Here is a 25,554-nt window from a genome sequence, read left to right as displayed (position 1 = left end):
ATAATTAAATCACTTTTATTTATTTTTTTCTTGCTAAATTTTTATTGTGTTCAAACTCTTAAAGACTTATTATTAATTATATAGAAAAATAATATTAATTCATCTCACATTATTCTTACATAACAGACTATATATAATATATATGATGATGAAATTCCGGTCTTTATACGCGACATTCAATTTGCATATATACATATATAGAAGGTCAAACATACTATTTATAAATGTTTCCAACTTTTGTCCTTTATATTTTATATATATAGTATTTAATTTCAATTAATTATTAACTCGAAAGTGATTTCATCTGGAATAATTAATGAGTCTAGTTAAAACAAATTTAGTAACGATCAGTCATAATAATTAATATAATTCAATTTTTACTAAAAAAAATATCAGGTAATTTTGTTTTCATGTTGTATATGGAAGATGTGATTTTATGAAACATTTTTTTTAAGTGAAAAATAGATTAAAAGAATCATTTTTTAGTTTAAATTTATATTAGAAAACAAACTTAAATCATTTTTTTAACCAACTTGATTGTTTTAATTTTTGATAAAATGGAAATTTTATTGCAATGTATAAAACTAAGTGACATTTGAGTTTGGAGGATTTGGGGTCTTAAGCGAACAAAATAAATTTATTCTTAGTTGTATTTGTTGTTCTATTAAATAAATATATTTTTTTAATAGAAATAACTTAGTTTATTTATATAAATTTTGTTAATAGATGGCGAGTAATGCGATGACGACGATTATTTATTTAAATTTTGTTAATAGATGACGAGTAATGCGATGACGACGACGTACTCAGAAGAGAAGCAGTTCTTTTTCAAAAAAAAAAAAACTATTTAGTGACATATATAGAGAATATCACATAACCAAGTTAAGCTTACATCATTCAATTTCAGTAAATTGCTCTACCCGTTCAAATCTACCGTTCAAATCTAAAAGTCCAACCACTAGCACCAGATTGCCTCTTCAAAGACAACCAAAGAATTTGGATTCGGAATCTCTCAAGGTGAGGGTATCTAACTTTGACATCTCCATCAATATTACCTGACAAGTAACATACTACAAATGAATTTGCAAATAATGAAAATGCATAGAAATTGTAAAATATAAAACCTAGATAAAACTATAGTTTGGATGAACCATGACACATTACGCTTGTTTGCTAAAAGTGGAAACTAAAAGGAAATGTATTAATAGTTTTAAAATTTAGAGAATATGGAGCGCAACATGTGCAACTCTCTGTATAAGGATTAGACCTTGTTGGTACTTTATTATTATTATTTTTTATTTTAGGTGCTTTGTGGGAGGTGCCTAGAGGCCGCCTAGCTAGCCTTACCATAAGGATGACAATTATAATACGCACCACAGTTTTTAATCCGAATTAGCTGGGTATGGGACATGAATGATATTTGTATTCTCGTTCGATTTTGACTAAAACACTAATAAACACAATTAATATACAACCTTACCAATTTATTTATTCATATTTTATAAGAATTTTAAATTTTATTTCTTTATAATAATATAAATTTTCAATATATTATAATTTATATAATATTAAAAATTCGTTCATATAATTTTATAAAAAAATAATTAATTTTTTATTTTATTTTAAAGAATATGGTATAACGGTGTCTCGCAAAAATTCCTAAACTCAATTAGGACAAAAATGATAGTAAACAAAATCTCCAAACTAGAATGAGACAGTGTTGATAAACACATTTTTTGTTTCGATCCACCTTGCATGAATTCCAAACATTCATATCTGTCCTCCCTATCAAAGCATACAACAAATAAATGTCAGCTTCATTGAACTTATCTTTCTTCTATAAAATATTATTGTCACTTCTTATTGAGTTAATAATATATGATTAAAATTAGAAATATATTCTTTTAATTTGATTATTTCAGTTATAAACAAGAAAAATAGATATTATCAACATGTAAATATTGCAAAATAAATATTATTTTTCACCATTTAAGTTAAATATTGAGCCTATGTAAATCCGGACTTTTGAGTGTTCTATTAGCCAATTAACAAATAAAAAACAAAAAAGTCAGGCAGGTAGATCCTTTAATATGAATTTACTTCAAACTTTTTAATATTAGCTAATGGTCTAAATTTTATTTATGTTAATATTATATTTAATCTTGTATTATTTTATTTAAAGAATCATTATTGATTTTAGATTAAAAAGCAAACTTAATTAAGAATAAAAAAAATATACATTGAGAAAAAAACATTAGTACAATGAACAAGTTTGTAAATAAAGTACAAGATTTATAGGTTAAGTTGTTGAACAAATAATTTAATATAATTACAAACCTACCATATAGTTTTTTCTTATGATAAAGTTTTTATGTCAGAAAAAAAAAACAATAATTAAAGGATTGAATCAGATGAAAAGTGATTAACCTGGGTAGAAAGCTGCTTATGAATTTTTATACTATCTTATTTTTATTTATTGTTAAAAAAATTAATAAATAAATAATTACAAAAAAAATCTCCTAGGGAAGAGTCATATTCTTCTTATTATATACATTCTCAAATCACACACACCCAATATGCTTAATAATTAACTTCAAAATAATTAATAATATAAAATTAAGTAAAAAAGACTGCAACAAAATAATAATTTCAAATAACATCTAATTGAACAAATTTATTTATGTAAGATAAAATCTATTGATATCTATGTAAGATAAAATAAAAAATGAATAAATGTGCTAATTATAGAAAAAAAGAAGAAAAAAACTCATTGTTTGCAACAGTTTGAAACAACTCAAGAACAACATTCAGCCTAAAATTTCTGTGTCATATCTTCTTGACTTTCATATCTGAAACAAACCAAAAATAAAATAACAAACAATCAAGATTTAACATATTAAATAATGAATTAAATGCTAATATGGGTGAAAAAACATTAATTAAGATAAAGATATGTTGAATTCTTCAATAATTTGGTTCTTATGTAAGACCATTGCCTTGAAAGGTAATAAACATTTTGACAAAAATAAACCAAATTCAATCATAACCGTTTTTCTTAAAGAAGATCCTCTAGATTCTATTGTCCAACACACGCAAATTGAAGAAAAAGAAAACCGTCAATCATACCTCATTGTCCATAGAAAACCGGCAAAATCTGCTATTTACAAAGAAAAGAAAATCTGCAGAATTCGCAAACAATCAGTAGTAGTTAATAAGGTATAAAAAACAAAAGATAAAAACAAGTTATTCCCAACCTTATAGATCAAAACTTAATTGTTGAGAGATTCTGAATTTGATGTCTCAAGTTCTCGATAAGATTCTGGTAAAACGAAACTAATACATCCAAATCTTTATGCTGTAAGAATTACATATAATGAATGAGAATTTTATGTGATCGAGAATCCAAAAATTCAAATGTATGATTTTCCAATTTTGATTGTTTTACCTTCAACTTTTTGCAATATTGTTCAGCCAAATCTTGAGGGCATTGAGCAGATGGAAACCATTTAGAAACAAAATGGAGGAGAAATTCATTGTCAAATTTCTCATACATAACCTTCTGCACCAAGGCTATTTCTTTGAACAAAAGCATCTGTAGAAAAAACAACAAAAATAAATCATCTCAAGGCGTTTTTAGTGAGAATCGAATTTTAGACCTTTGGGTTAAATCAGCTTTCGAGATGAAAATAGATAAATTACAAGAGTGAAAAGAGAAATGATTCGCTTACAGTATTAGAATCAGTGAACTCAAAGGACTTGTCAAGCACACTGTACAAACAACAATTTGTTGCGAAAATCTCGACTACAAAGCCCTGGAAACCAGGCAACTGAAAATAGAAATTTTTTTCTTTTAGTTTCAAACATTAAATCATTCATCTTTCTGAGTAAGAGTTGGACAAAATTATACAGTTACATTACCTTATCTTCACCAAAGGGCCCAACACACCAGTCTTTAATTAATCTAATAAATATCTGAACACAAAGCTGGATTTGCAACAAAAGAAATAAAATGAGTTTAGTTAAGTGAAGGAAACTTGAAACGCTATATATTTCATTTCGGGCTCAAGAATTAGCAACCTTTCTCACGACGATATCCTTGTGTTTACAAGATGTCTCGAGTAAGTTTTGCATCACCGAATCCAAGCATACTCGAGATTTTTGGGAGAGAAAAACTGAAGACATATCATTCATAGCTATCGCATTAAGAAATGTGTAAAATAGTTTCTGAAGCTCTTGTCGTTCACGAATTTCCTACAATTTCACCCAAAAAAGATACCCATTGAAGGTGAGAAGTGGATGGGAAAGGTGAAAAGTGCACGAAAAAAGTGATATTTTTTTTCCAAATTTGTTAAGATGTTGAAATAGATCATAGATATCAAGAAATGGCCTATACCTCAGTATTACATTTTGGCTCAGAAGAAACCGCTTCTATTGGTACAAGATTTAAAAACATGCTTGCTATAACAGGATAAATGTCTTCCAATATGTTTTGTAATTCAGTGTTGGACTTGCAAATCAGCTGATTTAGCAACAGTAGGACACGCGTCATTTCCTTTGGCTACAAATAAAAGAAACGGATTTCAGGTAAATTATAGAATTGTTCCTAGAGACTCAAGCATGCATACAATTGATAATAACCTCACTCTCCACAAGCAACTGTTCCAAAGCCTTTGGGAGGTAAGGAAATACAGATGCACCACCCAATGTCTCCACCATTTGATGAATGAACGATGTAATCTAAGAAAAGCCAAAGTTGTGTAAGCAATTAGGTATATGAAAATCAAGAAGTGCAAGTGAATTGATTGCTCTAATTCTTCGGTTGAATAATGACCCTATTGATCATGATACGGAAAAGTCTACATTTGCCATATTTGCATAAAATCACAATGATATAGTTTGGATCATGATTTAAAAAACAATTATACCAAATGAAAAAGCAAACACTATTAATTTAAAACATTGGTGATTTTTTAATAAAATCGTGATTGTACTAGAGATTGTGACAAAATACAAATTTTCAAATAAGCTCATTCTGCAACAAAGTCAAATTGCCCAATTCGGGGAGAATGAATAAATGAAGAAAATCGGGATGAAATCAAATCAAAACAGCAATTTCTCAATTTTCTTCATTTAATTTACTCAATCTTTCATACTGGGCAATTTGACTTGATAGCATAATATTCTGCGAGAGTATTCTACACATACCTTAATACGCAATATCTCTATCTTTGGATAGACAGCTAAAACTCGAAGGAGAACCTCCAGTGTCTGCACCAGAAGAAGAATAAGATGAGAAGGAAAATTAGCAGCAGGATTCATTAGTTTTGTTCCCATATCATCTAACTATTTTCATTCTTAGCAAAAAAAAAAAAACACTCGATTCATTATCGAGACTAACCTGCCTAAACATGAGACCAATAGTAGGTCGATTTGATGTCACAACACGAACACTGAACCCCTGCATTACATTTAAACCCTATGTGTTACAATTCTATGTCCAAAAACAGAGAAAGTGGCAAAAATGGAAAAGTAAAAGAAAGTGAATCATTCTCTAGTATGTTTCTCAACATGCAGTAATATTTTCTAAAATATCAACGATAAAAGGGCATATACAAATATACATAAACTTCAAAATACCCGCAAACTACCATAACAGGTGCAACATTATCCATCCGTTTTATGTACAGAAATGGATAGATAATGTTGGGTAAATAAAAGGAAGAAAACATGTTTTCTAAAATTGCAAAATATCCGTGAACTACTTTAACTGGTGTAACATTATCCATCCATTTTCTATTCCTTATTCCGTTTATGTGTTAACAGAAAAAAGCCGGTTGGCTAATGTTGCATGAATATACATTTGCCTCTAATTAGAGAATTAAAAATGAACCTTGCTAAGGGCATTAATTGCTAAGACGATTTGCTGAAAAATCACAATCTTTGCAGGAGATTCTTCGGGATCTTGAAGTTTCGCATCCACCTAATCAGACCATAGTTTTATATCAGAGTTGTTTCATTTGATTGATAAAAGAAATTGTATGGAATCCGATAACCCAAGGAAAACTAATATTTTTTCAACCTGCTGGCAAAGTGGAGTAAGCAATGACGAAAGATAGGCAACTTGTTTTTCAGGTGAAACCCCTTGAACCCCAATTAACAATCCAATAGCCTGCAAATGCAATAGCAATTATGAAACCATATCCAACAAACACATTTTATTCAATTATAGGGCAATTAAATATCCTAACCTCAAATATATCACTACCATCTTCATTTCCCAGTTGATCTGATGTAAATCGAGTTAATGTATCCCCAAGACTCTGAAAAAACAAAATATGAGCCATCCAGTTGATACAAATCTGAATCAAAATAATCTTTTACCTGCAAAATTGTATCTATGAATGGAACAAACTTTGCTTTAAGCTGTTTTACAACCCTTGTGAAAAGATAAGCCGCCCTTCGGCTTACATGGACATTTGAATGATGTACACCCCTTTCATCGAGAAAAGCAGACAGAATTATAGGTATATATTCATTATGATCCTTGATAATAGGTAACTTCATATATCGATATATCATTTCCAGATAAACAAGAGCAACAATCCTATTCGAATGGCAATGAAGTCTCGTCGACAGTAAAGTTGGGACAAGATCTCTCAAAATGCCATTTTCTTTCATTGTATCCGATTCCCCATAAGCGTAGAAAAGTGAAAGCGCAGCTTCCACTTCTTCAACATTACTATCCGAGCCAGAAGAAGACGAAAAAGCTCGAACTAACGAGTTCTTGATAAATATCTGAGTAATATCGGGGAGAACACGACCAACTCCGCGAAGCAAAACGAATAAATCTTTGCGAAATTCCGTCATCCTATCTTCTTCCTCTTTCCCTAATACATTAAAAACATCGACATTTTTGCGGTGAATGGGATCGTATCGAATCCGCAAACTTATGATTTCCAAAATCCGGTTTGCATGAAATAACTGCTCCTCACTCGGTTTAAGGAGAAGCTTCATCATGCCAAAGTAATCCGAAAGAAACTGAACGATGATAAACATAATATCGATTTCACACGTAAGCATTACATGGAAAATCGAGGGAAAAACCTCGTTCAGAAGCTCAATGCAACTACGATTGGATTCCACAGAGTTACGTAACCGCATTGAGCAAACGAGCGCTTCGTTAGCGTAACCAGTTAGAAGAATGGCTATTTTCGCAAACAATTCATCGTCCAAACGTCGTTCCATCACTAAACTGGATACCCTTTTTATTTGAAGGGTTTGGAGAAGTTTCAGCTTGGCTAAGTACTCCATACGTTTAGATACTGCCGCAAGAACACAGCCGGTTGCAGAACCGCGAAGCTGAATTGGCAAATCGTCGTTTGAAATCAGGTCGAAGAAAAGTGTGATAAATGGATCGTTGGCAATTAATCCGATATCAATCCACGAAACGTGTCTTTTAATGGAATCCATGACATTTGCGCAAAGAAAAGGTTCGTAGTTTCTGCACATTGAGATAATATCGTAACATGCTTTAACTATCTGAGGAACACATTGTTGTCTCATGGCATCCTTTACTCTAGTAGCAACAGCCAGTTCATCCGAATTTCGATGATAGTCCAAACTGATCAATTCTTCATCCAAAGAATTTAAGATTCTACAGAACATGTCAATAACTGTAACACCTTTGTTAAGGTGAGGAAGATAATCTATGAAAACAGAAGGCCAAATCTCTGGGTATTCTAAGTAGATTAACTTGACAAAAACCTGTGCAAGCTTGTTCTTTACAAATGCAGGCCCTTCCAATATTCTAGCAGAATCCGTCTTACCATCAATTGAATCGAAACAAGCCATTGAGAAAACAGATTTCCTTACAAACGCTTGTTCATGTGGAGACATGGATGAATAACGAACCTGAACAGTTTCGTGCAGACATTGCAAACACCAGAATTGAACTTGCGCTAGCTTAGATGAACACAGATGATCAATGCATATATATGAAATAGATGGATTATCCTTAACTTGTTGACAGTAAGAAACGGCTTGGGAATTAAGTGCAGAATCCGTTAACCCATCAAAAGTTATAACAATTGCTTTCTCAAGATCATCCATTGTTTAAAACCCTGCAAAAATCTCCCTACTCAGATCACTGTTGCCCAGTTCTTTCAATACCCACTATGAATCGGAAATAGATACTTATATTTGGTTTTGGAAGACGATCTGAATATGAATATAATGTAATGGAATCAGATTGGAATCAAGTAAGAAATCGGATCAATTGTATATGGGAATAGAAAACTTACCCAAAAGGAAACAGAGGATTTTTGCAGTTGCGATTGAAGTAAGATTGAAGAAACAAAAATTGAATAATAGGGTTTAAACTTGTTCAAAGAAAGAACTTTGAAGTTATGGATTTAGGGTTTATATGATATGGGTTTTTGCTGCATAGATTTCTGAGAGAAGAAAGATTTCTTATATATATTGAGAAAAAATAGCAGTTTGTTTTTGATATGGGTTTTCCAAAACAAATTCGGATTTTAAAAATGTTTTTTAAATATTTTATTTATGTGATTTATTTTGATTTAATTCAATATTTATTTTATTATTTTATATTTATTTCAACATATTATTATTTTTTAAAATTTAAGAAATAGTAAATAACCACTAAAAATAAATTAAATCATATTTAAATTGAATAAAATACAAATATCAATTTAAATTTAAATTTAAAGATATTAATCTTTTGACATTATTTTATTTTATTATAACCGTCATAATTCTCAACCTTCTTTTTTTATTATTGAAAATTAAATATAAAAATATAATTTTATTACATAAAACTCTTTTCATATCTTAATAATAAGTTATTTTATTTTTTAAAAGTTGTATAGATATTTTATAATTTTTATAAGATTTTTCATTCATTTTTAAATTAGTTGTGCATCTCAATTTTTATTGATAGTTCGATTTTGTTAATTGAAATTCTTAATTTTGTATATTGTTATTATAATTCAATATATATATAATTAATTGTTTGTATTAATTTTATAAATTTTATTTTGTATTATTTATTAATTAATTTTTTTTAATATGTAACTTTTACTTTATTTAATAATAATAATTAATTACTTATTAAAAGAAAAATAATTCTCAAAACATCATTATATTACTAGTTTATTCGAATATATAAATTTTAGTTTTACAAAAATAACATTTTTTTTAAATTAAAAAAAAACTAGCATTAAATTTTTAAAAATTAATGTAAACTAAAATAAATAAATAAATTTAAGAATAGTTTGTAAAAAATAAAATCAAAATAGCGACTAAATGTTGTATATTAAGAAAAATATATATATATCAAAAATGGAAAAGTACAATAATTGGTGATACATATAAGTGTTTAACTTTTATAGTACAATCTTAATAATTTATATAGTCAAGTCAAGTGGGACATTGATTATGAAAATTGTACTATTTTTCTTTTAAATAAATAAATTGTGTAATCAATGCACTTTGTTACACACATGCCTAAGAATAAATATTTTAATATTTGATTCTAGTATATTTAATTCAAAAAATAAAATAAAATAAAATTGATAATGTAATGAATTGGTTAGCCGTTCAAATACTTTAAAAGAAGGCATAAAATGCAATAATTGTAGCAGCCGTTAAAATGCAATCAATTGCATTTAGAGAAAGAATTGGCAGTTTTGAACCTTTTGGCTAAAATTTTGCAATACTTTAATGTATTAAATTTGATTTATTTCAATGTGATATTCATTCCTTATATATATGCAGTTGAATAGATTTTTATTATGAAATTTTTCATTAATAATTTTTTTATGATTTACACATTATTATCTTTGATTTTTTTTTTAAAATATGATTAGAATTTGTAATTGTTCTACTAAATTTGTTACATACAAGAGACAAACAACTATAAGAAAGCTATAGCACAAAATAAAAATAAAAATAATTAAAGATAAATATGCTAACACATAAATTATGTTGTGATTTTGTTTGACTTTACTTTAATTTTCATTGTTTGTAATGTCATATTGTCTGAACTATTATATTATTTTTTAATTAGTTAAAAAGTATTAAAATGCAATCATTTATTTGAGTGTTACTAAAAAGTATAATTATTAAACTTTAACAATTTATAATAAATAATCTTTAAATGTATAACAAGACTAAATTAAAAAAATAGTGTAAATATAATACTGAAAATTATTAAAATATGTGATTATTCGTCTCTTAATTTATTATTTAAATAATTATATAATTAATTTTAATATTAAAATAAAATAATATTTAGTTTTTCAAATTTAGGCATCATATTTTATTTGTAATATTATATAATTAACTTACAATTCAATCATTTAAAATTAAAATACTAAACTAAATAATAAAATTATAACATTTTTTTAATAACATATTGTATAAATAAAAATAATGTAAACATGTTGATAGTGTATAAATTAATAAATGTAGATATATTAAAACAACAATTGAGTGTAAATAAAAAAAAAATATTTAAATAAGATAAAACAAATAATCTTTTAATTATTTTATAATTTTTTAATAACAAATATATTTATAAAAGATATAAAATTTTGAAAATAAATTAAGAGATAATTTATAAATATTGATTTATTATATAGTTTATATTTTTAGTTTAATGTTTATTTAGAACATCTAAATTGAAGTAGACATTCTTATATTAAAAATAAGAATTTATATAATTTAAAATAAATTAATTTGTTATTAAATAATATATATATATATATATATATATATATATATATATATATATATATATATTAATAACTTAGAAAAATATGACTTTGTCAAATAAAACTTTGTTGGATAAAGTGAATAAGTTTTTAGAATTTTAATTACTAATATATTTTTTATTTAAAATTTAAATTTAATAAAAAAAAATAATGTATTTTAATATTTAATTAATAAAATGATTGATTCAATAGTTAAAATAATAGTTATGTGATGGAATGGGTAATTTTTTTTAATTAAAAATCTTTCTATAATCGAAATTTAAGAGTATTATTAATATTTAATATTTTAATTAATAAAAGAATATATGAAAAATAAAAAATTATTTAAATAACTAGTGATTATTTAAATAACATAATAGGCATATAATGTCATATTTCTTTTTATAAATAATACTTTTTTACATTAAATTTATTTAAGATAATAGTAATTATTTAAATATTCTTTTGAACATTCTTTTGATTTTTTTCTTTTTGAAAATGGAAAAGCAAATTACATAAATTAAAAAAATCAGTATATTCAATCATCTTGTTTTGAATTAATACCAACTTTAAATTATATTTTAATAAATTATATATATATTGTGTATATAAGCAATATGTGCCTATTTCTTACAACAAATTAACAAAAATTAAGGATGTTAAAAAATAAATTTTGTTTGACTTTAAATAAAAAATAATGCTTATTATCTCTCTTCCTCCTTTATTGTAAAGATTTTTTATTTTATTAAATAAAGACACATTTATGTTATATCTTCAACTAAATATATATTTTTTTTTATTTTAAAATTATTATTTTTTTATATTATTTAAACTTAAAATTTTAATAAAATATAAAAAATAACTATATTTATAATATCACATATTTTTTATTTTATTAATTAGGAGATAAAGATAAACAAATAACATATTTATCTCAAGATACACAAATAACATTGTAACCCCTAGGTATCGCTCCCTCCGTAGTTTGGCACGTGTCTGGACGACGTGTGACAATACGGAAAATATCGCGGGGTGACTCAAGATTCGATGCATTTTAACTTTGGTTTGCAGTCAATCGTCTTTTAAAAGAAAATATTATTTTAAAAGATTTTGAGAATACCTTGGATCTTTAGAAATTAATCATGTAGAAATAATTATTTTTATTCAAATTTAAATAATTTGGGTACCAAATAATAATTTGGTTAAAACTTAGTTTAAATTAATTAAATATAACTAATTTAAATATTTGAAAATAGAGTTGTCAAATGATTTTAGAAAAATTAATAAAAATATGTACGTGTACAAACGTATTTTACACTAGAGTTTCTATAAGAGGTTCGTATTTTGGTTACGTTGTAAAAGGGCTTTCGCGCTATGTCCTTCGCACCCGTCATAAGACGGTTTTAAATTTAAAACAAACAAAGTCTGGTTATTATTGTTAGAATATAATATATTATATTTGTAATATATTATCACAACATTATAAATTGTGATAATATCAATATTATATTATTTAGTTTCCTTATATGTCAATCATAATGTCTATATAATAGACAAAATTTATGTAACCATGAATAACAATTCAATACAATCTTCCTCTCTTTAATTTAACATTGTATCAGAGCCTTGTTATCGTTCTTGAGTTAATTAAGTGATAGTATTTTGCTGCCTCCATCAATGGTTATCTTAGCCATTGATGGAGGGAGGGCTTTAATCATTTATTATTAATATTTGTTATTTCGGTGTTCTTAAGTAACTTATCTGGGGTCTTGGATTTTGTTTGAGTGAATTTGTTGTCGTCTAGTTGGATTGAGGATTTTAGTAGTTTGATTGGTTTTGGTTATTTTGTTGAGTAAAGGGAGTTGAATTTGGTTTGGGTTTTCCCTAAGTTTGTAATGTTTGGTTTGGTTGGTTTTGGTTTGGTTTGGTTATTGTGGGTTGTTGATTTCAGTTTGGTTTTTTGGTTTGGTTGTTATTTTTGGTTGGTCTGAATCGAAAAAGAGCTGTTTTTTTGGTGAATGGTCAATGGATTGGGCAGAAGAGAAGAGAAGAAAGAAAAGAAGATTAAGAATGATATGTAACTTCTTATTGTTTGCGTGTTCGTTTTCTGATTGTCAAACTCTCAATGCTTATTGTTGTTGCATTGTGAGTTTGAATTGGGATGTTAGAGTATAATATATTATATTTGTAAGATATTATCACAACATTATAAATTGTGATAATATCAATATTTATATTATTTAGTTTTCTTATATGTCAATTATAATGTCTATATAATAGACATAATCTATGTAACCATGAATAACAATTCAATACAATCTTCCTCTATTTAATTTAGCAATTATAATATTTATTTAGGAAAAAATCTCACTTAGACGTATGTACTTGTATAACTAGCTCATTTAGACGTATGTATTAATAAAAAGGTCATTTAAACATATGTACTATCAAAAATTGGCTCATTTAGCCTCTTTTAGTAACCATTGTTAACTTTTAGTTTTAAATTTATATATTTATTAATTAAATATTAATATATTTTCTCTCTTCTTCTTTTTCATTAATTAAACTAGATAATTTATTTTATTCTTAAATTTTTTATTATTTTAATATTAATTTCTCCTTTATATTTCATTTTTTTATTAGTTTTTATTTCTTATATTTCTTAAATTCTCATTTTTTAAAAAAAATTACTAACTTATTTATGAATTTTATGTTTTACTGTAATATTTTTTTGAAGGGTTTTTTCTTATTTAATTTAATATAATAAAAATGAAAAAAGATTTTTTCTTATTTAGTTTAATATAAATAAAAATGAAATTAATAATTTTTTATTTAATTTTTATTCACGACTTATATTAGTAGTAAATGAATGGTTTTGTCTAATATTTGATTATTACTCTTTTCGTGTTTGATGAATGAGTTTTTATTATTATCCAATTCTTAATTATTAATCGGTAATGGACTTGGGAGACTCGGTCCCTAGTCTAGGTTTATCGGTCATGGACTTGGGCAGCTCGATCCTAGGTCAAACTTCTCGGTCCGAAGTTAAAAACCTTGGTTGGATTCTTCGGTCCTTGCTCAAGAACACTAGTTTTGAGTCTTGGTCTTAACTTAAGAACATCAGTCCTAGGTCTCGGTCCTAACTCAAGAACACCGGTCCTTGGTCTCGGTACAGACCGAAGATCCTTGGCCATGTTTCTCGGTCCTTGTCCTATAGGACTCGGTCGTCGGGGACCGAGTGTTCTTGAATTGGTCATGAATTGCAGAAGCTATAACTTTGATATAGATCATGGAATCATGATCTATAAGTTACAGATGATTCATATGATTATGGAGAACAAAAACCCTAACCTTAATCACGATCAATCAATCTTTACAAATATCAATTTCTAAAAATATTTTTAGGTCAAAATTTGGGATCTTTTGAATTATGCCATTTCAAGGCCTAATACTTGTTCCATTAGCTTTGAAATGGTGAATTTAGTTGAACACAACCAAAACAAGAACATCAAAGTATTATTGTAACAATTTTTTAAGATGAAATCCAAATACATTTTTTCCAAAACTACAGTTTGATCAAATATGATCAGGATGATGTTATAGTGATTGGAAATCATCCTAACATATTTACAAACATGTTTAGCAGTTATTTGAATAAAAAAAATCAAGATTAAAGCTCAAGAACATGAATTTTAAAAAATCCAGATTTTCAATTCAACTTTTTGTTTTTTTAGTTTAAGGTTGATTTGATCAAATCTCTTTCAACAGAAAAGTTCATATACCATATAAGGATTGATTTTAAAAAAGGAAATCATACAATTGAACTCTGGAACAGATCAAACCGATCAAACTTAAAAAAATATAATTATCAATAACAAATAAAAATCCAAAGATTCTGGATTCTTACAAACGATTGGAGAACACACCACATATGTGTTGGAAGTTATCCCGAAGCCTATATCGAAGCTGAGATCACCGGAGAAAGTTTTTACAAAATTTGTTCTTGGCCAGAATTTGAATTCTTCGATTTGAACTGTAATATGTGATGTTTGTTTGATGGATTGATAGAGAAACACTTAAGGACTATTTATAGTAGCTTTAGCTCGGTCGAGGAGGTCGAAATCAAGTTCAATTTGATGATCGAATGTCTTATCCCTAAATTCTATCATATTCGTTGTAGCCTAGTTCTAGGGTAAAGTGTCAATCCTAGGTACATATAGGGTTATTAAAGGTGGCGATAAGGTGAGCAAGTTAGTGGAAAAATCAAAGGATAAGTTGGACTAACGGAGAAGCTAGAGCTTTTAGAAGATCGCCAAAAATTGTCGCAGGTTACAAGTTTTTGCGAAGAAGATGATCAAAACGACACTGTTTTGATCTGTCCAAATCGCGTCATTGGCGTTCCGTGGCGTTTCTTCTGCGTCTGAGCGACTGGACTAATAGGCATGACGTCCCGTTAGTTGTTTCGGTGTGGACCGGACGCGCACGTGCGTGGCTGATTCCTGGGCGCTGGATGAAAATTAAGCGCTGATCCGATGGTCTAGAATTTTGCTGTATCAATTAAATATAATTTTGGGTACACAAGATTATCAATTTTATTTTTTATGAAAGGCTATTTGAAATCAAATATTTAACTCCTTTATTGCGTTTTTCTTCACCAAAAATTCCAACAAAATTATTTCTGGAAACATAATAAAAATTATGTTTATTATTTTTATGTTTGAGCATTTTTGGATATTTTGGGATATTTATTTAATTGTTTTAAACCAATTATACATAATTTATGTTTAAAATTATAATTAAATAATTTCAACCCTTATTGGATTTAATTTGGATAAAATAAATATAATATTTTAATTATCACAATAATTAAGGTTTAATTATCACAATAATTAACTCTCATTTAATCTTTAATCTCTTTTTGAGTTATTTTAAATTTTAAAATTTAAAATATTATTGTAATATATCCAAATTAACCACAACTCTCACCCGACAATCCAGACACTTTAAAAATTAAGCATCATTATATATATAGATTAGTTAGTTAAAAAATTAAACTTATATTGTTAAAATGTCCCGCGTTAATCAAATTTGGTGTTGAATTTAAAATATAAAGTATTATTAGTCTAATTGGTTAAAGGGTTGTACTTGTTTTATTAGATTGCAAAATCGAAACATTCATATAACATTTTAATTTTATTTTTAATTGTTTAAAATTTATGGGTGGGTCAACCCACAATATTATTATAAACTAGGAAGACTTTAATGCGAATAAAAATAAAAATAAAATAAATTTAATAAAAAATAATAATAATATGTATTCAATGTTTAAAATTATTAATAAATCACGAATAGTATATTAAAATAAAATATAGAACGCACTCATTACACATTTTATTCATTTCGGTAAAACAATTTATCTTCTCAAATATCTCATCACATATTTTTTTTGGATGAACATCTCATCTCGAGACATTACATTTTCACGTTGGTCAATCAAATATTTGATCCATATTTTGTAATATTTAACATTTTGACATCACACTTTTTGTTAGATTGCAAGTTCGAAACATACATATAACATTTTAATTTATTTTTAACCATTTAAAGTTTATGGGTGGGTCAACCCACAATCCGACTCAATTATCTATTTATAAATTAGAAAGACTTTCGTGTGATGCACACGTATAAAAATATAAATAAAATAAATTTAATAAAAAAATCATAATAATATGTATTCAATGTTTAAAATTCTTAATATATATTTTTATCCGACTCAAATATTTATTTACGCTCACATATATATCCAAATTAACCACAACTCTCGACCCGGTAATCCGGACATTTTAAAAATTAAGCATCACTATATATATATATATATTAACTTAAATTGTTAAAATGTCCCGTGTTCATCAAATTTGATGTTAAATTTAAAATATAAAGTATTATTAGCCTAGTTGGTTAAATGGTTGTACTTGTTTTTGTTAGTTTTGTTTTTATGTTGCAAGTTTAAAATATACTTATAGCATTTTTAATTTTATTTTTATTTTTAACTGTTTTAAGTTTATGGTCGGGTTAACCTACAATTATATCCAAGTATCCATTTACTCTCACATATATATCCAAATTAACCACAACTTTCGACCCGAGAATCCGAACACTTTAAAATATATATATATATATATAAGTAGATCAAATTTTGAAAAAAATCAAACTAATAAAAACATGTGCAAACGAAAAGATATTTAATATATTTATGTTTGTTATGAGGTATAATAATATAAATATAGTAACTATATTTATAGTAAATTAGATTTGTCGGTTTGGTTGATTATTATTTATATTTACACGATTATTTAGGTATAATTTATATATAATATAGTAACTACTTTACTAGTTAAGCATAAGATTTAATATTTCACTTTTGTTCTTTAGTTTTATAATTATTAAAATTTTAATTTTTTAATTATATTTAAAATATAATAATAATAATATAAATTATAACTAAATACTTATTTATATTTAACTATGTTTAATTTTCTAATTTAAATAATAATAATTATAAATAACTAATTACTTATTTTTATTTGATTTTTTTAATTTTTATATATTTTATTTATCTATGTAAACAAAAACTTATATTTTTTAAGTATAAAAAAATTAAATGTGAAAAAATTATATATAGTTAGATATAATAATTATTTTTAAAACTAATAATGTTAATTAAAAAATAATATTCATATATAAAATTAATTTAAAAAAAATAAAATTATATTTATAATTAGTCATATATAAAATTAACTTATAAAATTATAAATAAATCATATTTATAATTAATTATATAACTTAGTGATATTATTATTAATTAATACAACTTATATCTATATAATTTATTTTTAAAATTAATTTATAATTATACCATTCTAATTTTAAATTTTATTTTATAAAATTAAAATTATTAATATTTATTTTATATAAACAATTAATATTTATATATATATATATATATTTATAATAATACACAAATTTAAAAAATAATTATTAAATATTAATTCATATATAAATAAATTTTATTTATATAATTATATAAGTTAAATTATAATAAATTATATATAAAATATACTAACTGTATTATTTATATTAAAAATGCATTTATACGATAATTATATATTATTTTTGTATTAATTTCAATATAATTAATAATACAAAATACCTATAAGATAAATATTAAAAAAAATTATATAAATATAAGAGTAAAATAGTCTTTTAAATTTTGTACTACTTTCTTATATCATTAACCAAACACAAAATAATAAAACATATATAATTTTTACATATTCTATATCTTTACCAAACACTAATAACCTATATAATTTATACCTCATAATATCTACTTACAAGTTATGCTCCATACAACTTATATTTATATAATTAATATCGCGTAACAAACGCTACTTTACAGTATTACATTATCGACTCATTTTGCTCATAGATTTATAAATGAACTCAATTGTTTTTACAATATAATTTGATATTACATTTTTATTCAATTTTGCATGATATTTATGTTTAATTAGACATAAAATATTTGATTATATTGGAATGATATTATTTAAATAATTTAATTTAATCAAATATTATTTTATTATTATTTTTTAATTTAATATATCAAGTAATTAATTAATCAAAATATTAAAGTAATATAAATTTTATTTAATCATTATATATTAATATCATTTAATTTAAGTTAAGTGTTTACTAAAAGAGCCAAATGTGAGTAACTCGATTCTCTGTTAACGAATTAAGCTGGAAATGCATGTCATAATTATGAGAATCAATTTACCATTCAACATTAAAAAAATAATAATATCCTTTAAATATTTGTTTTGAAAAAATATTGACCAACTCCAAATAACAATATATTGTTACTTTTTAAATAAAAAGATATTTGAATAATCATTCCAAATAAGCCCAATTTAATAAATTGAGTAGACACGAGCCCATCTTTTATGTGTGTTTTGGTGCGAGAGAAAAATGACAAATGTTTAATGATGCAATAGAAGCAAATCTCAGCCATAAATAGGGTGAGCAAACGGGTAAACTCAACCCGTATTACTTAACCCATATTCAACACAAATTAAATTTACTCAACTCATAATTCAACCTATATTATTTACTAATATGGGTTGGGTATGGGTTGGGTTGAGTATGGGTTGGGTAACCCAAATTATTTTATTTTTATTTTTTATTTAACATGTATTTGACTCATTTAACACATTTTTATTCGTTTAACACGTTTTTCACATTTTTGACATTTTTAATACGTTTTTCACACGTTTAACACGTTTTTGACACGTTTAACACATTTTGACACGTTGAACACGTTTTTCATGTTTTTGGCATGTTTAACACGTTTTTAACACGTTTAACACGTTTTTGGCACGTTTGACACGTTTTTGACAGGTTTGACACATTTTGACACGTTTTTTCACGTTTTCGACACGTTTAACACATTTTGACACATTTTTAGCACGTTTAACACGTTTAACACGTTTTGACACGTTTAACATATCTTTCACATTTTTGACACGTTTCACACGTTTTCACGTTTTTTGCACGTTTTGACACGTTTAACACGTTTTTGACACGTTTTGATACGTTTAACACGTTTTCGACACGTTTAATACGTTTTTCACATTATTGACACATTTCACACGTTTTTCACATTTTTGGCACGTTTAACACGTTTTGACACGTTTAACACGTTTTCCACGTTTTGAGACGTTTAACATGTTTTTGACACGTTTTGAGACGTTTTGAGACGTTTTCGACACGTTTAATACGTTTTCGACACGTTTAATACGTTTTCACACATTCAACACGTTTAACACATTTGACACGTTGGACACTATTTTCATGTTTTGACATGTTTAACACGTTTTTAACACGTTTGACACATTTTTCACGATTACGACACATTTAACACATTTTGACACATTTTTCACGTTTTGGCACGTTTAACACGTTTTGACATGTTTAACATGTTTTTTCACGTTTTTCACATTATTAACACGTTTAACACGTTTGTAACATGTTTAACATGTTTGTAACATGTTTAACATGTTTTTACACGTTTTTCACGTTTTTGACACGTTTAACACGTTTTGACACATATTCCACGTTTTTGGCACGTTTAACACGTTTTCCTCGTTTTTGGCATATTTTGATACGTTTAACACGTTTTTGACACGTTTAACATGTTTTTTACATTTTTGACATGTTTAATGTCAAATGTGTTAAACGTGACAAAACGTGTTAAAACTTATCAAAACGTGTTAACGTGCAAAAAAATATGTTAAATGTGTAAAACGTGTTAAAATGTCAAAAACGTGTTAAACGTGCCAAAAACGTGTTAAATATGTTACAAACGTATTAAACATGTTACAAACATGTTAAACGTGTTAAGAATGTGAAAAACATGTTAAACATGTCAAAAACGTATTAAACGTACCAAAATGTGAAAAACGTGTTAATGTGTGAAAAACGTGTCAAATGTCAAAAACGTGTCAAATATGTCAAAAACGTGTTTAACATGCCAAAAACGTGAAAAACATATTATATGTGTGAAACACGTGTTAAACATGTGAAAACGTGTTAAACATATCAAAAACGTGCCAAAAACGTGAAAATCGTGTTAAACTTATCAAAAACGTGTTAACGTGTTAGTTATGTTAAAAACGTGTTAAACGTGCCAAAAACGTGTTATATTTGTCAAAAACGCGTTAAACGTATTAAACATGTCAAAAACATGTTAAACATGACAAAAACGTGTTATTAGTATGAAAACGTGTAAACATGTCAAAAACTTGTTAAACGTGCCAAAAACATAAAAACGTGTTAAACGTGTGAAAAACATGTTTTAAGTGTGAAAACGTGATAATAATATGAAAAACATGTTAAACGTGTGAAAAACATGTTAAACATATCAAAAACGTGTTAAAATGTCAAAAACGTGTTAAACGTGTCAAAAACGTGAAAATCATGTTAAACTTATCAAAAACGTGTTAAACGTGCCAAAAACGTGAAAATTGTGTTAAATTTATAAAAAAAACGTGTTAACGTATTAAATAGTTAAAAACGTGTTAAATGTGTCAAAAACGTAAAAAAACGTGTTAAACTTGTCAAAAATGCGTTAAACGTATTAAACATGTCAAAAACGTGTTTAACGTGCAAAAACGTGAAAACGTGTTATTAGTGTGAAAATGTGTTAGATATGTCAAAAACGTGTTAAACGTGTCAAAAACGTGAAAATGTGTCAAAAATGTGAAAACGAGTGAAAAACGTGTGAAAAATGTGTTAAACGTGTGAAAAACGTGTTAAACGTGTGAAAAAATGTTATAAGTGAAACGTGTTAAAAATATTAAAAACGTGTTAGATGTGTGCAAACCATGTTAAACGTATGAAAAATATGTTAAACATGTTAAAAACGTGTTCGACTTAAAGTTGGAAGATGATTAGTTTATATTGGATTAATAATAGAGAATTAAACTAAATTTATATAATTTGGGTAATTTAGGTAACTCTAACCCAACCCAAATTAAACTCAACCCAACCCATACTCAACCCAACCCATATTAACCAACCCAAATTAATATTTTGGGTTTGGATTAGGGTTGGGTTTGGGTAAACCCATATTATGCTCACCCCTAGCCATAAGAGATAGCATATTCATATTCAGATTTGTTTGATTGAGCTTATTGGTTATTCATTATTATAAGAAGTTTAATACATCAAACTAATCATGTTACTAAGAATTTGAACTAAAAACATAATTATTATAACAAGAAATTTGAACTAAAAGACTTAATTGTACTTATAAACATTTTTCTTATTTTAATAAACATTCATATTCTAATTGGTTTCAATTATATTTCTTATTTTTTATATTAGAAATCCGGATTAAAAAAAAATAGGATTTTCATTACGTGAATATCATGTCATATGAGTTAAGTTAACAACCGTGTGGAGGTGTGGAGGGATACTAAGTCTAACCCGAGTTTTGGGTTGTCTAGGCCCCAACTAGAAAAAAAAAAGATTGGCTACCCTAATTTTAGTTAAAATTATTTATTTATTTTTTAGATTTGAATACATTAACAAATAAAAATTTAAATTTAACTTAATATTTTTTTTTATTAAATGAACTGTCTCACCCCATGTGTTTGTTGGACTTATCCAAGCTAACAAACCATTACAATAAAACCACTCAACAAAACCCTCAGTAGTGGAGGAGATTGAATAAACTTCTAATACAAATCACACCAATAGACTAAAAAAAATCCCAAATCAATTAAATTTAGAGCAAAAAAGAAAATGTGGTTTATTAATTAAGCTAATTAATAGGAAAAAAAACACATAATAGTACTTCGGACAACTTTAAAAAAAGCATCCATGCTTAATTAAAAACAATACTTAAATTACAATGCACAATGACAATCAAAATAAACATTAAAAATAACAAATTGGACTGGGCTAGCTGATCATCAGCTGAACAATGAAGAATCAAACATGAGTAGTTCTAACCAAACTCCTTAATTAATTAATTGGTTCCTCCAAGAACACCTTTAAGTGTCTTAATTGTCTTTTCATCAAGGAAAGTGGTTGTCTCAATTATCTTAGTAGGCAAATCATTCGCAAACAGTGCGAAATCGAGGATTTGTAGTCCCGGGTCGGGACTACTGAAGAAAGGAAACGCAACGGCCGCAATTCCACCAGCATTTATTTGAAAATGCAACAATCCTTGTGGGTAAACAAACACATCTCCCTTCTTAAGTGTCTTATAATAAACTTTGTTATCAGATGCAACGAATCCAGTTTGAACATATCCTTGAACAACAAGCAAAACCTCGGTTGCGCTAGGGTGTGTGTGGAATGGTATGACACCACCCGGGGCAAGATCGAGTCGTGCCAAAGAAATTCCTAGACCATTAAGGCCCGGGTATTGACCCACAAAGCCCGGAGTGACCGCAGCCTTAATGATGTTGGATGTGTTTCCGGCTTTGCCAAGTCCAAATGCAAAATCCTCGGTAGTTACACTAGCTGGGGACTTGCAAGTGTAGCCGGATGGAGTTAACGGGCCCTTCAAATCGGCTACACAAAAGTCTAGGGACGAAACATGGTGGGAAAGGATGAGGATGGAGAAGAGGGTGAAAATGAGACGCAACATTGTGGATAGACAAGAGTAAAAGATTAGGGTTTTTGATGATGAGGTGCAATGGTATTGTGTTGGGGGGTTAGGTTTATATAGGGTAATTGTGGTGCCCCATTTGAAGGTAAGATATATGGAGTGAATGAATGAGAACCGCAAATGCCTAAGCCATATATGACTTTCTTTAGCATTGGGAATTGGACAAAAAACAACAATATTCCACTTTTTTCTTATTGACATCTTGTAATAAGTGTGATGGGCCTAATGGCCCCCCACCTCTCCCCCCATTACATTTCATTTTCATGCATGAGCTAGCCTCCAACTAACCATTTTGAGAAAATCGAATATATATGCCCCGTGACATAAAACAAAATTAACATTAATGAAATGGGTGAGGGACAAAGGTGTGACATAAATTAGAGAGAGGTTGTCTCTTAAAGAAAATTTGATTGCCATGATGATATTATGTATTATTGAGGATTCTTTTGTTAGATTGTTTTTCTTAATTAATTAAAGATACCTTGTAGTAAACAAATTATTATAATTACATATAAATGGTTCTTAAGTACAAAAACATATAAACAAATAAAGTCATGAATATCATAATTAAGTAATTAACTCATGATCAATATCAAAGAAATAAGGATCAACATACTATATATTTCACAATCATGAAGACATTAGTCATGTACTTAGCTCAAGTAATGAGTATTCAAATTCTCAGTCAAAACTACTCATCAAGACATTGAGTGCTTCAAATTAGGGATCTCCTACACACTTCAATGTGAGTTTCTTCTTTAATTTGTTTTAGCCATGTCATAAAGATAATGTCCAACAAAATAGTTATATATTTTCTTAATCATGGTTTATTCTCTCCAAGAGATTGTCATATTATTCCATGTCACTTCCCTTTATTGAAATGTAATTTCATTTATAACTAAAGGGACAAAAATCTTATTTAAAAAAAAAATCAAAGGTTATAAGCTCCATTTTCACTAAAAACATCTTAAATTTGAATTATGAGTTATGACAGTGGGTTTCGTGCTATATTTCTAAAAAAAAAAAATCAAAACTTTGGGAATTTTGTTTAACAAGTACTGTTATAGCTTAGACTATTTTCACATGATACATCTTTATTGAGTAATGACATTATGAAATCTTAATTTCTTTTATTTAATAGTTATGATTTGACAATCTTATCTCTTTTCTTTGCAATGCTTCCGGCAATTCTCAAATTTTAATTCAATACAAATTACATTAATGTTTTTTTCAAGGTTTTAAAATACGCGGTCCGATCGGCGGTCCAACCGGTCCGACCGCGAAACGGTTTGGTGAGCGGTCCGGATTTTATCTTCAAAACGGTCACCTTTCGAACCGGTCAAAATCCGGTCCGACCGTCCGACCTAACCTGAAAAAAAAACCGGTTTTTTCCGGTTTGAAAGGTAAATTTTATAAAATTTATATAATTATTATTATAATATTATTATAATAATATTTAATTATTTATTTGTTAGTATTGTACTATTCACTTATTCAATCTATTAATGAGCTATGTCTGTGAGTCTATATTATTAATTTATTACTTTTTGTTTTTTTGTTTTTTCGTTTTTACTTTTGCTTTGCTTTTGTCTTTGTTTAGTTATTATTTATTAATTTATTAATTATTACAGTAAAGAGAAAACAGAGAAAAGAAAGAATTATATATATAATTATTAAATTTAGTTATTATTAAATTTAATTGACAATTATTAAGTTCAATAGCATTTTTTTTATATGCCTAACTAATATATATATATATAATTTATGTATTAATATATTTAAATTTATTTTAAAAAAAATAAAAAAAATCCGGTTCAACCAGTGGTTTAACCGGTTGAACCGGTCGGACCGAAGTACACTACAAAAACCGGGTTGATGACCGAAACGGTTTTCAAAACCTTGATTTTTTTCTTAACAAGAACTTTGATAATATAGATATCTCTCTTTCTATACACTCAATATATACATCAACAATTTAATTATAAATTTTAAGCAATCCGAGCCATCTAAATTAAATTTTAAAAGTTCTATATAGACTCATTGAACAGGAAAAAATAAATAATTAATTTAAAAATAATGTCATGTCCATCAATTCCAAAATAATTAAAATCTAGACAAAAATATACAAATAATTAAATAAATGATATAGACTAAAACCTTTTTTTATATATATATTAATACATTTTTTGTATGTATATTAATAAATACAGAACATTCTAATGAAAAATCGACTAATAAGACACTTTTTGAAATAAGGGACGAAATAAGACGCGTATATCTACACTCTCCAATCTTTTTATTACCTATATATATATATATTTCATTCCATGACTTGATTAATGGTGGGTTCATTTCGGTATAATGAATTAATGATAAAATCTTGACATAGAAGATTAGCATTATTATTATAAAGTCATATAAAGGAAACTTCTCACTTGATGCTCAAGATCGAGTTAGTGGTCCAAGTTAACCCTAACATTACATGCATGGCAAGAGAGGGAAATCTCATATGAAGACATTTGCTCATCTTAATGTTCACAT

The 25,554-nt window shown here is 26.7% G+C and overlaps 2 protein-coding genes across 4 annotated transcripts; both read right to left on the bottom strand.

The window, feature by feature from the left end:
- Nucleotides 1-2,705: 2,705 nt before the first annotated feature.
- On the bottom strand, nucleotides 2,706-8,432 carry LOC124946066 (exportin-T-like). 3 transcript variants are annotated; one of them, XM_047486625.1, is made up of 16 exons: nucleotides 8,301-8,432; nucleotides 6,382-8,217; nucleotides 6,249-6,320; nucleotides 6,080-6,169; nucleotides 5,891-5,980; nucleotides 5,399-5,458; nucleotides 5,206-5,268; nucleotides 4,639-4,737; nucleotides 4,394-4,558; nucleotides 4,078-4,251; nucleotides 3,919-3,984; nucleotides 3,729-3,827; nucleotides 3,446-3,592; nucleotides 3,255-3,355; nucleotides 3,127-3,179; nucleotides 2,706-2,849 (listed from the first exon to the last, which is right to left on the bottom strand). In XM_047486625.1, exons 2-14 carry the CDS (start codon nucleotides 8,107-8,109, stop codon nucleotides 3,263-3,265), a joined length of 2,946 nt encoding a protein of 981 aa, XP_047342581.1. In that variant the 5' UTR covers nucleotides 8,110-8,217; nucleotides 8,301-8,432; the 3' UTR covers nucleotides 2,706-2,849; nucleotides 3,127-3,179; nucleotides 3,255-3,262. The 3 variants fall into 3 exon arrangements, with proteins under 3 accessions (XP_047342581.1, XP_047342582.1, XP_047342580.1); XM_047486626.1 differs by having other exon boundaries at nucleotides 6,382-8,120; nucleotides 8,301-8,384; XM_047486624.1 differs by having other exon boundaries at nucleotides 6,382-8,430.
- A 13,753-nt stretch (nucleotides 8,433-22,185) lies between these two features.
- Nucleotides 22,186-23,052, bottom strand: LOC124946139 (auxin-binding protein ABP19a-like). The gene has a single exon (XM_047486707.1). It carries the CDS (start codon nucleotides 22,990-22,992, stop codon nucleotides 22,366-22,368), a length of 627 nt encoding a protein of 208 aa, XP_047342663.1. The 5' UTR covers nucleotides 22,993-23,052; the 3' UTR covers nucleotides 22,186-22,365.
- Between the last annotated feature and the right edge of the window lie 2,502 nt (nucleotides 23,053-25,554).

Source organism: Impatiens glandulifera, chromosome 7 (genome assembly GCF_907164915.1).
Source record: "Impatiens glandulifera chromosome 7, dImpGla2.1, whole genome shotgun sequence".
Lineage (NCBI taxonomy): Eukaryota > Viridiplantae > Streptophyta > Magnoliopsida > Ericales > Balsaminaceae > Impatiens > Impatiens glandulifera.
Note: the sequence above shows the minus strand (reverse complement) of the source record. Positions and strands in the feature narration are given on the sequence as shown.